We start from the raw sequence: 15,181 nt of genomic DNA, 5'->3' as shown, positions 1-15,181 counted from the left end.
AGGTGCCCCTGCTTGTCCTCCCTCACCACTCCATGTGCTTCCCACCTGAAGCTATGCACACGGCTGAATGGAAGGACCTTCCCCAAACAGAGGAGAAGCAATCTTTGGTCAGGGGTATACAAGAGCTGTACTCTCCCACTAGAGCCTCAAAAAGGGTTCTCAAATGTCTTAAATGTGATTTATAGCTTCATTTTCTAAAAACAACAAATAAGCATAAGCCACCTTTCTTGATAAGGAAATTAGAGGATAGTAAGTCTGGATGATTTCTATGTACAAAATGGTCTGTCACTTAATGCTCCCCAACGTGATGGCAAATTGCATCTGTGAGTCTCCTAGGTACTTTCCAGTCTTGGCCATGGATTCCCTGTCAGCACTAAGCCCATCCCAGGACCACTATTTTGGAGAATCTGATTTAAGAGTGTAGAAATAACATTCTAGATTTTTCTTTTCCATAGCATCATGGAATGCTAATTTTTCTACTATCTTCTATTACAGATAAGTGGCCAAGTGTTGTGAAATAGACTTCTGTAGTAACAAGAGGCCAATTCTGAACAAATACCGTGGAGTGCAGAAAACATATTAAGTCCTACACAGGAAATGAAACATGAAATGCACACTGGCATCTTTACGATTAATGCCTCTCAAGAGTGCACTATGACTTGTTACACAAGAGGCGGAGCTAATTGGAATATGCACACCAAAAAGGAACAACTTCCTCCTTTGTTGCTATAACAAGCTGGAAGAATTGTATGCTAGTGTGCAAGGCCGGCATTTCAAGGCTTTGCAATCTATCTATCTATCTATCTATCTATCTATCTATCTATCTATCTATCTATCTATCTATCTATCTATCTTGTTTAGGCAGGGTCTCATATAGGCCAGGCTGGCCTTGAATTTGCTATGCATCATTAGGAAAACACTCAACCCTTGACCCTTCTACCTTTACTTCCCCAGTTCTGGGTGTATAGGTATGCATTTGTGTGCTCTGTTTGCAGGCTGTTTTTTAAACAGATGCAGACATAATACACCATAGATAAACATTTACATTCTGGTCTACATGTTGACTTTGTAAAAGGTCCCTGAAGGAAAGCCTGATGGTACATGCATAAAATCCATATTTGGGAGGTAGCAGCAAGAGGATAAGGAGTTCTGGTACCATCCTAAAGGCCAACCTTTAAAAGCACAAAGCAGACAACCAACAAAAGATGGTGCCAGGCCTACAGCCATGACTTTAAGGCCTGCAAGAGCCACAGAATGAGGTCAATGCCAGCCTTCATAACATATTAAGACCCTTATTAAAGGAAGGGGTATCCTGGGACTGTAACTCAATAGAGTATTTAACTAATAAGCTTTTGACTCTAGGTTGAACCTCAGCATCTCCCCCTTCATTTATTTTGAACTATAACTATGCTGTCACTAGAGTTGCTATTTCAATTAAACACTGAGATGGTACTCCTTGGCCATCTCAAGCCCTTCTGTAGTAATTTATACAATTTGGTTAGTACCTATTAAAGGAGGTTAGCCGAGAGAAAATGTTTTTACAAGAGAAGCTTCTTTAGATAATATTGAGTGTATGTACTAGCTGGGACCTGTGCGGTATGAGAATGTCACAGATCTCTCAGTTTCCAAAGAGCTGAGTTAGGAGCAAACCAAGAAGCTGAAGGCCAGTGAGGGCTGGTCCAATAAGCTCACTGTCTGGAAAACTTCCCACCTGACTCTGTAGCATCTCTCTGCAAACTCTGAACAGTCCATGTCAGTAATGCCAGGTGAGCATCAGAACTGTGTGAGCCGAGAAAGGCTCATGAAGCAATGGCCACCCAGCTTCAGGTGAGTTGTAATGAGTCTTGGCTGCATCCTGCCTCTGCCCATGGGGATCAACCATTTGCTCACTGCAGTTCCCGCTAGTTCCCACTCCTTGAGCAGGCAAAAAGTAAGTGACGTTTGTTTCACAGGTACAGTTAGCCCTCCCACCTATACAGAGAGGTAGATATCACCACCTCCATTGTGGTCGAAAAAATGATGAGCTGATTAATCAGAGATGAATAAAATCACAGAAGTGATGAATGGTGGAAAGAGCTCTTGTTCCATCTGTGTCACTCACCAGTGTGTGCTGTGCTGCACTATAATCAGAACACGTCAGAAATAAAGAAAGGAAATGTGTGAGTAAAGACATGTTTCCCTCAAACAACATACCTGTGCTTGAAGGGCACACAAAACACAGACTTTAAGGAGACTATGAGATTTAAAATGCTATTGAATTAACAGTAGAAAGGCAAGCAGTTTTTGATTTTCTGAGCCATGCTGAGACGGACAGATGGGACAGGGGAAGAGGAAGCAGACGCTGCTTTAGATGTGGTCTGGACTGGTTTACAGCAGCAGACTGACAGACTGGAAATAGGCACAGGGTGACTGGAAATCTGCTAACACTTAGTTTCTCTATCAATCAGTTTCAGAACATCACTGGCTATCAGAGGTATACAAATCAAAACTACACAGAGATCCATCTCAAGCTAGTCAGAAGGGCAGTCAATAGGAAAACCGGTAACAGCAAATGCTGGCTAGCAAGGGCATGCAGAGCAGGGAATACTAACCTGGTGCTGGGAGTGTAAAGTAGTCTAGTCTCTAAGAAGTCAGTATAGGGGCTCCTCAAGAAAATAAGCACCAGGGCCCAGGAGGTGGCTTAGCAAGTAAAGGGGCTTGCCACCCTAGACCCAAGTTCAACCCCAGAATTCATATAAAAAGCCAGACATGGTGGTGTATAGCTGTCATCCCAGTCTCCTCTATGGCAAGATGGGTGGGGGACAGAACAAGAGAATAGTCTGGATCTCTAGGCACATTACAGCAGGACAAACAAGAGACTCTGCCTCAAAAAAGGTGGGAGCAAAGAGCCAACTATGGAAAAAAGGTATCCTCTGGCCTCCACACATGTGCTATCTCTCTCTGTCTCTGTCTCTGTCTCTGTCTCTCTCTCTCTCTCTCTCTCTCTCTCTCTCTCTCTCTCTCTCTCTCTCTCTCACACACACACACACACACACACAAAATCTTCTTAAAAAAAGAAACTAAAATTAGACCTACCATAGGACCCAACCATTCACCATTCTTAGCTATACATAGATGACTACAAGTCAACATATAACAAATATTTGCATGTCACCACTTACTGCAGCACTATTGAAAATAGTTAAGTTGCTCATCCATGTTCACTGCAGCTCAAGCTGCAATAGCTAAGAAATGGAATCAACCAAGTTGTTGAATGGCAAGGAAAATGTGGTATATTTACACAACTGAATATCACTCAGCTATAAAAATACATGAAATATGAGGGTAAATGGATAGAATTGGAAAACATATTGAGTGAGAGCATTCTGGCCCAAAAACAATGCTGTATGCTCTGTCTCATATGCAGATCTTACTTTGACATCTTAAGGAGAGGGGAATAGTATAATACAGATAAAAGGAGAGCAGAGAAGGGGACACTGGGGGCAGAAGGCATGGAAACAGGTAGGGGATGGGGAAATGAGGTATGGGCAGGTATTAGCAAACACGAAGGGTAGGTAGAAAGGCTCTATATAAACCTATGATTTTCCAACCCAAGAGAAAATTCAACTGAGGAGATGCTAGAACACGGACAATATGAAAATGGTTTCGGGAAGAGGGTATACTCAGGGTTAAAGGTTTAAGTAGAGATAGAGACAGGGAGATGGTGGGGGAGACTAGACAAAACTAAGGCTACATGACAAAACCTTATAGAAATCCACTAGTTTCTCACTGGATTGAAAGTGTGGTGTGGTGTGTGTGTGTGTGTGTGTGTGTGTGTGTGTGTTCTTCTTAAAGGGGAGTTTGATCCCAAAAGATATAGGTTATTTAATGAAAATCTCCGTGCCAGGCACAGGATACCTGCCTCTGAGCTATTCACCAGGGGGTCCAGAGGCACTCCACAGTGGACTACTTACTGCCACTGCTTTTGGTTGCTCACCCACCATGTGTAGATGACAGGACACTACTGCTAAAGACAACACTCACTCTGGAAGCAGGACATGGACAAATCAACCTCGGACTGACTAGGAAATGCTGCCTGATGACTAGCTTTCATAGTGTTGGGAGGTGCTGTGCAGGTTGCTGGGGGAGAAAAGACATCAAAGGTTACATCCAGCCGTGGGTCCTGCAGGCTACAATACTGACCTTCCAGGCAAGATGTGCACTAGTGTGACAGTGATGTGGCAGTAACAGGCACAGCAAACTGCTTTCTCACTGGCTGGGAGGGCTGCTCCACAGGAAGTCTTTTGTACCTGGTACTGTAAACTTGGCCCACTGCTAGGGAAGTCATAGGTCCTGGGGGAAACCTAGTGTTGTTGCTTTGCTAAAGGGCCATGCTGTTAAACCACCTTCTAATATTCGCTTATACCCAGCAATTTGTGCTGCTCTCAACTTTGGTCAGAGGAGCTTCTCTTTGCAGTGAGTACTGGTTAATGCACTCATTGCTGGTCAAAATGCTGAGTACAAGGAAATGAGTTCTCAGCTCTGTCTGGGTCATCTGTGTCAACTTCCCACCAGCCAAGGCTTGGAAGCTTCATGGAAGGAGGGCTGGGTAATGGCCAGTGGGTGGGGGAGATCTAAAATGCTTCTGAATACGACAGAGCCACTGCACTCATAAACTCACAGTTCCCTGTGTAAGGTCATGCCAGTGAAATTCCAGAATTTATTGGGGGCTAGGGGATAAGGCCCCACCTCTACTGGATGAGCAGCTGCTGCCAGCTGCTGAAGGAGAGAAGGAAAGTCACCCATCTTTGGGGACATGGCTGCTGGTAGGCTGCTGGAGCCCCAGTGGATGGCTACACACCCATGCATATGGGAAGCACCAACTGAACTCAAGACAACAAAGAAAAAGAGGTGTGAAGCTGAGAGAGAAATGGATGCGGTGGGGAACACCAGGGAGAGTTGGAAGGAGGTAGTAGTAGATGGATATGATCAATAAATATTTTATAAAAGGGAACTTGCAAAGGGTTAAAAACAACACATTATTTTTAAAAATTAAAATAGCTAGGCTATAGAACCAATCTAGAGGTTAATGGATAAAGATGTGGTATATAGAAACAATGCAAATTTCTCAGTCATAACGAGCAAAGTTATGTTGTTTGGAGGAAGATGGATGTAGCTGGAGAGAATCAGATTAAATGAATTAAGTCAGTCTCAGAAAGACAAATACTACAATTCATTTGTGGTTTCTAGATCTTACATAACCACAAAAATCATGTGTGAATATACAACATGCATGAAGAACTGAAACTATAGGCAAACAAGGAGGACTAATGAGTAGAGAAGTGATGGGAAGGAAAGTAAGGACATTTGGTGGAAATACATTCAAAACGCATGGCATTCTTGTATGAAAAGGTCCTGTGAAGGCCAGTAGCATTAGGAGCAAATAGTTGCCCATAGGGGGGAAAAAATGAAAAAAAAATGGTTTTCAAGCAATTAAGCTTTTTTTTTTTTTCACAGAAACACAAAAAGAAATACAAGCTACATTTTTTTCTCAAATTTGTAAGCTCACTATATCACACTATAAGACAAAGCATTGAATTCATCTCTAGGTCCCCACAATATTGTAAGTTTATTACGGTGCTTGCTAGCCCATCATCAGTTTATTGTGTAAACTACTCATAAAAACCACGTGTATCTATAAGGTGATTTTCTATTAAAAAGTTAGCAAGAAATCTACTCTTTGAGTACACTGTGACTATTTCCCTTCAAAATGTCTACATTCCAATCAAGCTGGCAGACTACTCTTAAGTATTGCCTTGTTTCACCCCCGCAACTGGAGGGATGTTTTAATGAGAAAGGAGAAGGGTTTTCTAGTGTTACACACTTACCTGGCATTAGCTGCTTTCAGGTCACAGAAGTGAGTGAGCAAAGCCTTTACAACATCATTACACACAATTTTAACCACATCCATGTGACTCAGCCTGTGGCGAATCTGCTTGACGATTTCCCAAAAGTCTTCTAAGAGCAGATGGTAGAGCTGTCCTTCATCTCTGCTGAGGTTCCCGTACCAGGAGAGAATATAGTCTCTATAAGTGTAGTCAAACACTGTGAGGAATAAGTAGAGCTAGGTCAACATTGTAAACATTGTTTAAAATATAAAGAGAATAGAGAATAGAACAAGGGAAAAAAGGGAAAGGAAATCTTTTTTGTTGTTGTTGTTGTTGTTTTCTTTTTCTTTTTTTTCAAGGCAGGGTTTCTCTGTGACTTTGGAGGCTGTCCTGGAACTAGCTCTTTTAGACCAGGCTGGTTTCAAACTCACAGAGATCGCCCTGCCAATGCCTCCCAAGTGCTGGGATTAAAGGCGTGCACTACCACCACCTGGCTGGGAAAGGAAATCTTTCAAATTAAAAGATCCTCATCTAACTGGAATGCCTGGGTCTTATAAATTCTAATTTTAAATACTTGATCTTGATGCTAATCTACTTAAAAACATATAATACAGCAAATCTTCCATGTCATCACTTGGGCCAAGGGCATGGCTTCTCCAGGAAGACCCCATAGCTCACCTGAGAAAAGAAAAGGCATTCCTTTCATGTTTACTCCACCCTAAGATACTCTGCTCCACAACTAGATGTAGAAGCTGCTCACACTCTACTTAGCTATAGTCTTTCGAGATCCTTACCCATTAGTACTTAAACCATGGTACTGGAGCAAGACTCTTTAAATTCAATTTCAGAATACATTCAGTATTCTGCCTCCTAATAAGCCCCCACCTAATACAAGAACAGTTCCCCACAACAGCCTCACTCAGATCAGCACATGTGGCCAGACACCGTCACTGGGCAATTTCCAGTCTATCTCTAGTTCTAGGCTAGTGACATCTAATAGAAACATGAAAATCTGTATGTGTGTTTTCACATTTCTGCTAGCCATGTTAGTAGATAAAAAGGTAAAATAAACAATATATTTCATTTCATATAATGTAGTTATATTTTAAGTAGTCAATATTTAAAATTAAATACTTTCATTATTTTTTTCAAACTAAGCTTTGAAATCTGGGACATATTTTATATTTATACAATCACAAATAACTATTCGAGTTTCTGGAGGTCAATAGCCACATCATAGGTCTAGTGATTGCCCATGATAGGCAGCACAGCTCTACTTCATGTAGAAAGACTGTAAAGTTAATGTGATTATTCAAGAAAGGAGGACTTCTGAACAATAAACTGGTATCTGGCATAGGTGATGACACCTCCAAGTGCCACAGGGAAAAACAACCACAGAAGACTGCCCAGCTCCAGCACACCAAGCTTATTGGTGTCTTTAAATCACTTATTTCCCAAAGCTTTCCGTTTTATTTTTATTTTCCAGATACTACTAATAGCCTGGTAGGGTGCTGCACACCTTTAATCCCAGCCTTTGAAACATAGAACTAGATAGATCTCTGAGAGTTAGAGGACAGCCTAGTCTACATCACAAGTTCCAGGCCAGTGAGGGCTATATAGTGAGACCCAGTCTCAACAGACAAGACACACAGAGATAGACAGACAGACAGACAGACAGACAGACAGACACACACAGGCAAATAAAAACCCACATACAGAACATCAACAATTTTGCTATCATTTACATATGCCAAAGTTTAGGTAAATTCTCAAGGTCATTCCAATGGCTTCAACTATACCTACTAGCTGAGAACAATTACCTTCCAAAAATAGACAGACAGACAAGATGCTACTGCAACTTGAACCCCTCATTAAACAGCGTTTTATAGGCTCTGGTATGCAAGCTGGAATCAAAAGCAGTATCAGTAACAACCAAGTGTGGAAGAAGAGCCATCCAACAGATGAGCTCGTAGGCTTCTCACACATTTTTATGTTAACATCCAGATATTGGAGCAGATGGCTGTTGTTTCCTAGCTTTTGCAGAGTAGTTGTACCTCGTCCCAAACTGGGCAAGTCCACTAAGAAAGCAGAGATAACCCTCATTTATTTTTGACAAATGGATCAAAGATGTTGCCCACACAGCAAAAAGAATCTTGTTGAGAAACTGAGGATACAAGAGTAAAATGACTTTCTGAAAGAGGTGGCACCACGCCTCTTGTCCTACTCCCCACAATGCAGTCCTCCGTATGCATAAGCAGAGGAGAAGTCATAAGAGTAACAGACAGGAAAAACCCAAAACAGTGTCTTTGTCTGCTGCTGGTCTGGCTTCTTTTAATCACATTCATGGGGATCAGTAAGTCACTGGCATCACTTTGTAAACTTGCTCTAGACAGCAGCACAACAGAACAACAGCACAAACATCCTAGGGAAGAGGTTCTGCTCAAGTCAGCACGAAGAGAAACTCCATAACAACTATCCAATAGGCAGTCAAGCCAGATGGTGGCCTTCCCATTAGCAACTCTAAAACAAGGATAGAGATCTAGTGGACAAGGATGACAAAAACCTAAAGGACCTTGTCTGCAAGGTTAAGTAATAAAGGCAAAATGAGAGTCCCTTACCAAAAACACTGCCTGACTGACAGGACAGGGAACTACAGGGATCCACTTGTCTCTTCTTCCCCAACATTGGGATTAGAGAGGTATGCCACTGAGTCTGGATTTTATCTGGATGCTAGATACTTATGCCTGCATGGCAAGCACTTTACCAAATGAGTGGTCTCTTAGCCCAAAGAACAAAATATTTTTAAAGATGACTCAAAGATTCCAGAACATGAATTCCCTCCTGTGCAGCAGGCCTCAAATCCAATCAGAGAGCATTGCCTCCATAACAATCATGCCTCTGTTTCACCAGTGGCATATCTTGCCAGCAGGTTGGTCAACTGTTTCCGTTAACTTCCAGCATATGTAGTATAATTCTTGTTGTTCCATCTAATATTTCGCTACCTTTTAATTCTTGTAATTTAGTATGTAAAGACTATAGTGAGCTACAAAGCAAACACTTTTTTTTAGCAACAAACATGTTTATATGCATACCACACATATATTTGTACTTCACTGAACTATTTGATTACATCATTTTAAATTATATATTCTAAAAGCAATAGAATAAATATATAAAGATAAAATAGTACAATGCTATCTAGTTAAAATTAACTTCAGAAGATAATGTTTTAAGATATTTTCTAAGTGGTTCACATCAACTAAATTTAAATAATGCAACTCTAACAAACAGTCATTTAACATAGACTCTTACTTTTATCAGCACTAAATCTGCTATCACTTGCTGTAGTTTAAATATGCTGGTTTAGAAATACAAAATATACTCCAAAGACAAAACTACATTCACAATGGATTTTGTAGGGAGCCGTCCCTGCATTCTCCATTACAATGATGGCGCCTGCAGGCACTGAATGTAAACAAGATTATTGCGCAGGCGCTGGGTAATTTTCCATTCCTTGATCTCTGCCTATTCCGTGGCGTCATATGGCCTGCCTGATGAGCTGCAGCCAATCATAGGGTGACACGTCCCAGGCGGCGGCTGCCAGCCTTTATTAGGGGACGGGATTCTTGGCTCGGGGTCTCCGCTCTGGTAAGCTTATGGTCTCCTCTCAAGACGCATTAAAAGCTTTACTGCAGAAGGATCCGAATATCCTGTGTGGTTCTTGCCGGCAAGACTATCGCGCGGGACATCTGGTGCCGAAACCCGGGAACTTGTTAACATCGCCGGCACCGCGGAGACCCCTCGGACGGGGCGGATTCAGAACTGCAGGGTGGTAAGTTCGGAGAGGTATGCTTTATTCTGACACCTTCTTTTTTGACTTTGTTCTTAATTTGTCACCACCATGGGATGGATCAGTAAAAGCCTTAATTCTAGTCTTTATTCTTCTTTTGTTCACATTGGTCTTATATTGTGCTCACCATGGCTGGTGTTCTAGTTCACGACCAAGCTTACCCCAGGTAGCCTCCAGCATAATGGGCTCTTCAAAACAGAGAGACCTAATTAAAAACTGTCTAGAGATTGAGGCTTGCCGTCCCATGGTAGCAGAGAGTCAAAAAATGCTTAAAGAGGTACAGGATAATATATCAGAAACCGAACGAGATGAGAGATTAGGAGCTCAAAAAAGGAAGGACATGTCTAAGGAAAAAGGCCCTCCCCAGGATACAAAAAAAGGGGGAGAGAAAATAGGGAATAACCGGTCACACCCCGGTAAATTTAAGAGAAATAAAGACTCAAAACCTAGCCTCTACCCTACGGTGAAACTAGAGGCCTTGGAGCTGAGCAACTCAGACTCTGAGATTTTAGACTCTAGCGAGGAAACAGAGCTAGAGCAAGACAGATACCACCCTGATAGATATCGGCTGCCAAAAGTGAAAGCAAATATGAGGCCATCGTCTGTTAATCCAGCGGGTGTACTTCCATCAGCACCCCCATTATTTGGTACCGACTCCTTTTTACCATTAGAGGAGCGGAGGAAACTGCAGATGGCTTTCCCAGTCTTTGACAGGGGAAAACCAAACAAAAGGAGGGAATGGGAGCATCCTTACCCTCGGTGCCAAGAGTTGCAATATCCATGGCACTCTTTTCCCTTAATTTTCTAAACATTGATGCTCAGGGCCATACTGCGGCCAAGCGTCACACCTCAAAACCTAAAAGGCCAAAGGATATGGTAAAAGATATCTTAACTGGTCTTTGGAGAGGCCCGGATCCTATTCTCATAAGATCCAGGGGAGCTATATGTGTTTTTCCACAGGATGAAGAGAATCCCCTGTGGATCCCGGAAAGACTCACACGAAGAGCCCCTTCGGACCTTCAAAAGTCGGAACTCCACCCTCTCCCCGGGAGTTGAGAGCCGCTATTATCCAGATTAACTCCTGTCCTTGACGGAGAGATTGTCATCATAGATCGCTTCAGCTGTCTCCTATTTTAAGGAATGGGTGGGGATGGGATTGTTTGGTGCAGCCGTTTGCTGCGGATTGGTGTTGCTTCTCTGGCTGGTCTGTAGGCTCAGGGCTCAAACTAAGAGAGACAAGGTGGTTATCGCCCAAGCGCTTGTAGCTTTGGAACAAGGGGCTTCCACTGATATTTGGCTAACTATGCTTAAGCAATAGGCCGCCGGCCAGACAGCTCTTGCACACCCGGAGCCTAGGCTCATTGCACAGGGTAGAGTGTCTGGTTTGAGCAGCCCATGAGGGATGTTGAGCAAGGCATCGCACAGAGAGTTGCCCAGTATGCAGGCTTCTCTGGGAGGCATGTTGTCCTGCATAAGGGTTGCCTGCCCTAGTCTCCCTTTCCCAGAAAAACGGCAGAGGACAGGTCGAGAGCGCTTCGGGTCAAGCTAACAGCCTGATGGCGACTCTTGTACACAGTCTTAATGTTTGATTGGGAAGGTACAACCTCTGCCTCTATCCCTCAACATATGGGTGACCTATTTGCTTGTAAAAATATAAAGCCTTATCATTAATTAATAAAAAAAGGGGGAGATGTAGGGAGCCGTCCCTGCATTCTCCATTACAATGATGGCGCCTGCAGGCACTGAATGTAAACAAGATTATTGCGCAGGCGCTGGGTAATTTTCCATTCCTTGATCTCTGCCTATTCCATGGCGTCATATGGCCTGCCTGATGAGCTGCAGCCAATCATAGGGTGACACGTCCCAGGCGGCGGCTGCCAGCCTTTATTAGGGGACGGGATTCTTGGCTCGGGGTCTCCGCTCTGGTAAGCTTATGCTCTCCTCTCAAGACGCATTAAAAGCTTTACTGCAGAAGGATCCGAATGTCCTGTGTCGTTCTTGCTGGCGAGGCGATTGCGCGGGACAGGATTTTTCTAAATGTTTCTATGATCTTTTAGCTTTCTCAACACACATTTCTAGATTCACCATAAATTTAAGTGGCCACCGTATTTTTAGAGAGTAATTCTAATTTTGGCCTGTTTGTTACTGATATTATCAACTGCTGCCAAATTCATAAACCATACTCCAAAATATATTGTGATAGCAGCCAACAGCTCTCATTTTGGTAGAGGATATGATGTTCAATTTCTCCATAAACCATCTTATTTGTAAAACAAAGGACTTTTGAGCCTTAAGAAGTTGGCTAATGATGTTGTCTAACAGACATAGGAGCTGAGCTACAAAAGAGAAAAATACAAAATAGTCAACCTTGTGTAGCATAGAGAACACTATCAGTAGGGAAACGGCTGGATTTAGTTGGTGCACACCCTTATGCTGAACTATCACACCAAATCTCCTTAATACATATAAGTGATACATTAATAAAAAAAATAGTTTAAAAAAGAAAGCGAAAGCCGGGTGGTGGTGGTGCACACTTTTAATCCCAGCATTAGGGAGACAGAGGCAGGCGGATCTATGTGAGTTCAAGACCAGCCTGGTCTACAAGAGCTAGTTCCAGGACAGGCTCCAAAGCTACACAGAGAAACCCTGTCTCAAAAAACCAAAAAAAAAAAAAAAGCCATCAAATGTGCTTAAAATATATGCCAAATAATAATTAACCAAAGCTCTTATCCAAAGTCTTCTTATGACACTTTCTTTTCAAAAGAAAGCACTGCAAAGAAATTAACTTAAGAGCTAAATTAAGCTAACTTAAAGAAAAAAATATGTCATTTGTTTCTTTCAGGTAGGCCTCAGTTTTTGTTTTTGTTTTTGTTTTCTAAATCCACTCCACACAAATACTTCTGAAACAAACTGGCCCATCCAAGAGAAAGAAAGGTCATGTTCAACCACAAAGAAATGTTTATGTCTTCCACAGTTCAAAAGGCATCATATTTCTGGTATTCACAATGGCCCCAGATAGAAACAGCTCAAGTGTCCATCAATGGAGAAACAAATAAAACATGGCACATAAATACAATGAAATGTCAATTATATTTCAAAAGGAAACAGTTGAAACACAGTTTATTAAATGTGTTTAATTATTAATTATTTATTATTATATATTTATATTTATATTTATTTATATTTATTATTATTAATTTATTTATTATTAATTAAAAATGTTTTGTTTGTTAGCTTTTTCCTTTGGTTTTTCTAGACAGGGTTTCTCTGTGTAACAGCCTTGGCTGTCCTGAAACTTGCTTTGTAGACCAGGATGGCCTCAAGCTCACAAAGATCTGGCTGCCTCTGCCTCCCATGAAATGGTGTTAAAGGTGGGCACCACCACACCCAATGAATTAAAGACTTTTGAGCATTTTTAATGCTTATTTTTATACATATGAATATTTTCATATATCTGTACCATGTGCATGCCTGGTGCCCAAGGAGTCTAGAAGATAGTATAAGATCCTCTGAAACTAGTTACACAGACAGTTGTGAGCCACTTTGTATGCTGGAAACTAAATCCAAGTTCTCTGTGAGAGCAGCGAGTGCTCTTAACCACTGAGCCACCTCTCCAGCAGCTACAGATATGATTGAATAACTTTATCAGACTAACCATCCTACACCAAACAACTAGGAATTCAAGGGGTGTGGGGGGATGCTTAAGGTAGTGAAGAAAAAATCAAATATTGGTGCCAAGTAAAAAATACTTACTGTGTTATTTATTCAGTTACCTCTTAGCTATCTAACATATAGTTAGTGGGAAAATTCAGACTTTTTTCTGGCATAATAAATGAAATCAGTATGTTTAGAAATCTTATTTTAATAATCTTTCAAAGCCTTAATTTGACCTTCAAAATATGTTATATCCTTAATAAATATGTTATATCTAATATTTAGACACTTGCCCACTCTAGTTCCAGGAATATAACCATAGTATACTTTGCAATTGTTCCTCAGCCCTCTTCTGGCAACATTTGCATGTTCTCCACTCTTGTGAGGCTATCACTTAATCTCCACCCACCCTTAACACACATCCTCCAGGTAGTGTCTAGAATAAAATGCTTCCTGGAACCCATTTTAGGGAATTGAGAGGAGATCTGCACCCCATGTTGTAGATAAATCTCTCCTGGGATGGTTAGCTTCGTGAGCTCAGAGATTTCTGCTCTATAAAATGTTTAAACCACTTCCACTTATCTAAAACACAGATGCACCCTGTAGGAAGATAAGAAGAAACTCCTGTAGGAAGGATAGATAAACTAGAGATTACAAACCCCTTTGAGAAGAGTGATTGCTTTACATAGTAATCCCATGAGCCCCGTCCGTCCTCACCATCTTTCAGAGCTCGATCCATGTTGTGAGAAATGACCACTTTTCTGCCCTGAGAGGTCTCCTGTGGATTTCCACATACAGGGCTCTGAAATGAGAGGAAAGAAAACATAAGAGATCACTGAACGAATGAACTACATAGAAAGACAAAACCAGACAAAGATTCAGAGATTATAGTCTTACTCTGGAAAAGTAATGTTCAAAGCTAATTTAAAAATGTTTAGGAAAAGGGGAATTAAATATTACAATATTAGGAATAGTAGGAAAGCACAAAACCAAATCACCTATTTATGAAAATTAAAAACATAACAAAAATTTTAAGTCAATGAGGGAAAATAACACTATTTGTCTCCATTGAGGTTTCTATTGCTGTGATAAACACTGAGACCACAATCAGATTGGGGAAGAGAGGGTCACTCCACTAACAGCAGGTCATTCTCTATCACTGAGGAAGTGAGGACAGGCAGGCACTCAAGGCAGGAACCTAGAGACAGAAACTGATGCAGAGGCCATGGAGGAACACTGCTTACTGGCTTGCTCCTCACACTGCTTTCTTATACAACCCAGGACCACCAACCCAGGGTGGCACCACCCACAGTGGGATGGACCCTCCCACATCAATCATTAATAAAGTGCCCTTCCGACCGACTTGCTTACAGACACTCTGATGGGGACATTTTCTCAATAAAGGTTCCCTTTTCCCAGATGAGTCTAGCTTGTGTCAAGCTGACATAAAAAATTGGCCAAAACACTATTCAATAAATGATACTGGGATAGTTTTGTATTCATAGGTAGGGGAGCTGATAGTCATACTTGATTTATAACTTCAAATTGACTGGGGACTTAAATGTTTGCTTAAACCAAAAAACTAATTAAAAATTTTGGTACCAGATGTTTATAATCACGAGCTAGAAAAGGCCTCTACAATAAGGCACAAAATCCAAAAGTTATACAGGAAGACAATACAAAACAAAACATGATTTTAAAATAGAAAATCACTGTTTGACTAAAGACAATATAAACAAAAAAATATAGGTAATAGTCTAGGACAGTAGTTTTCAACCTTCCTAATATTGTGACCTTTAATACAGTTCCT

General features: G+C 41.4%; 1 protein-coding gene across 1 annotated transcript in view; it reads right to left on the bottom strand.

Annotated features, from left to right (window-relative positions):
* Snx25 (sorting nexin 25) overlaps window positions 1–15,181 on the bottom strand; it is a 93,617-nt gene that overhangs the window by 57,821 nt on the left and 20,615 nt on the right. Inside the window, 2 exon segments of the mRNA XM_027391103.2 lie at window positions 5,868–6,084; window positions 14,089–14,173. Coding sequence (XP_027246904.2) covers window positions 5,868–6,084; window positions 14,089–14,173 — 302 coding nt within the window.

Source organism: Cricetulus griseus (genome assembly GCF_003668045.3).
Source record: "Cricetulus griseus strain 17A/GY chromosome 1 unlocalized genomic scaffold, alternate assembly CriGri-PICRH-1.0 chr1_1, whole genome shotgun sequence".
Lineage (NCBI taxonomy): Eukaryota > Metazoa > Chordata > Mammalia > Rodentia > Cricetidae > Cricetulus > Cricetulus griseus.
Note: the sequence above shows the minus strand (reverse complement) of the source record. Positions and strands in the feature narration are given on the sequence as shown.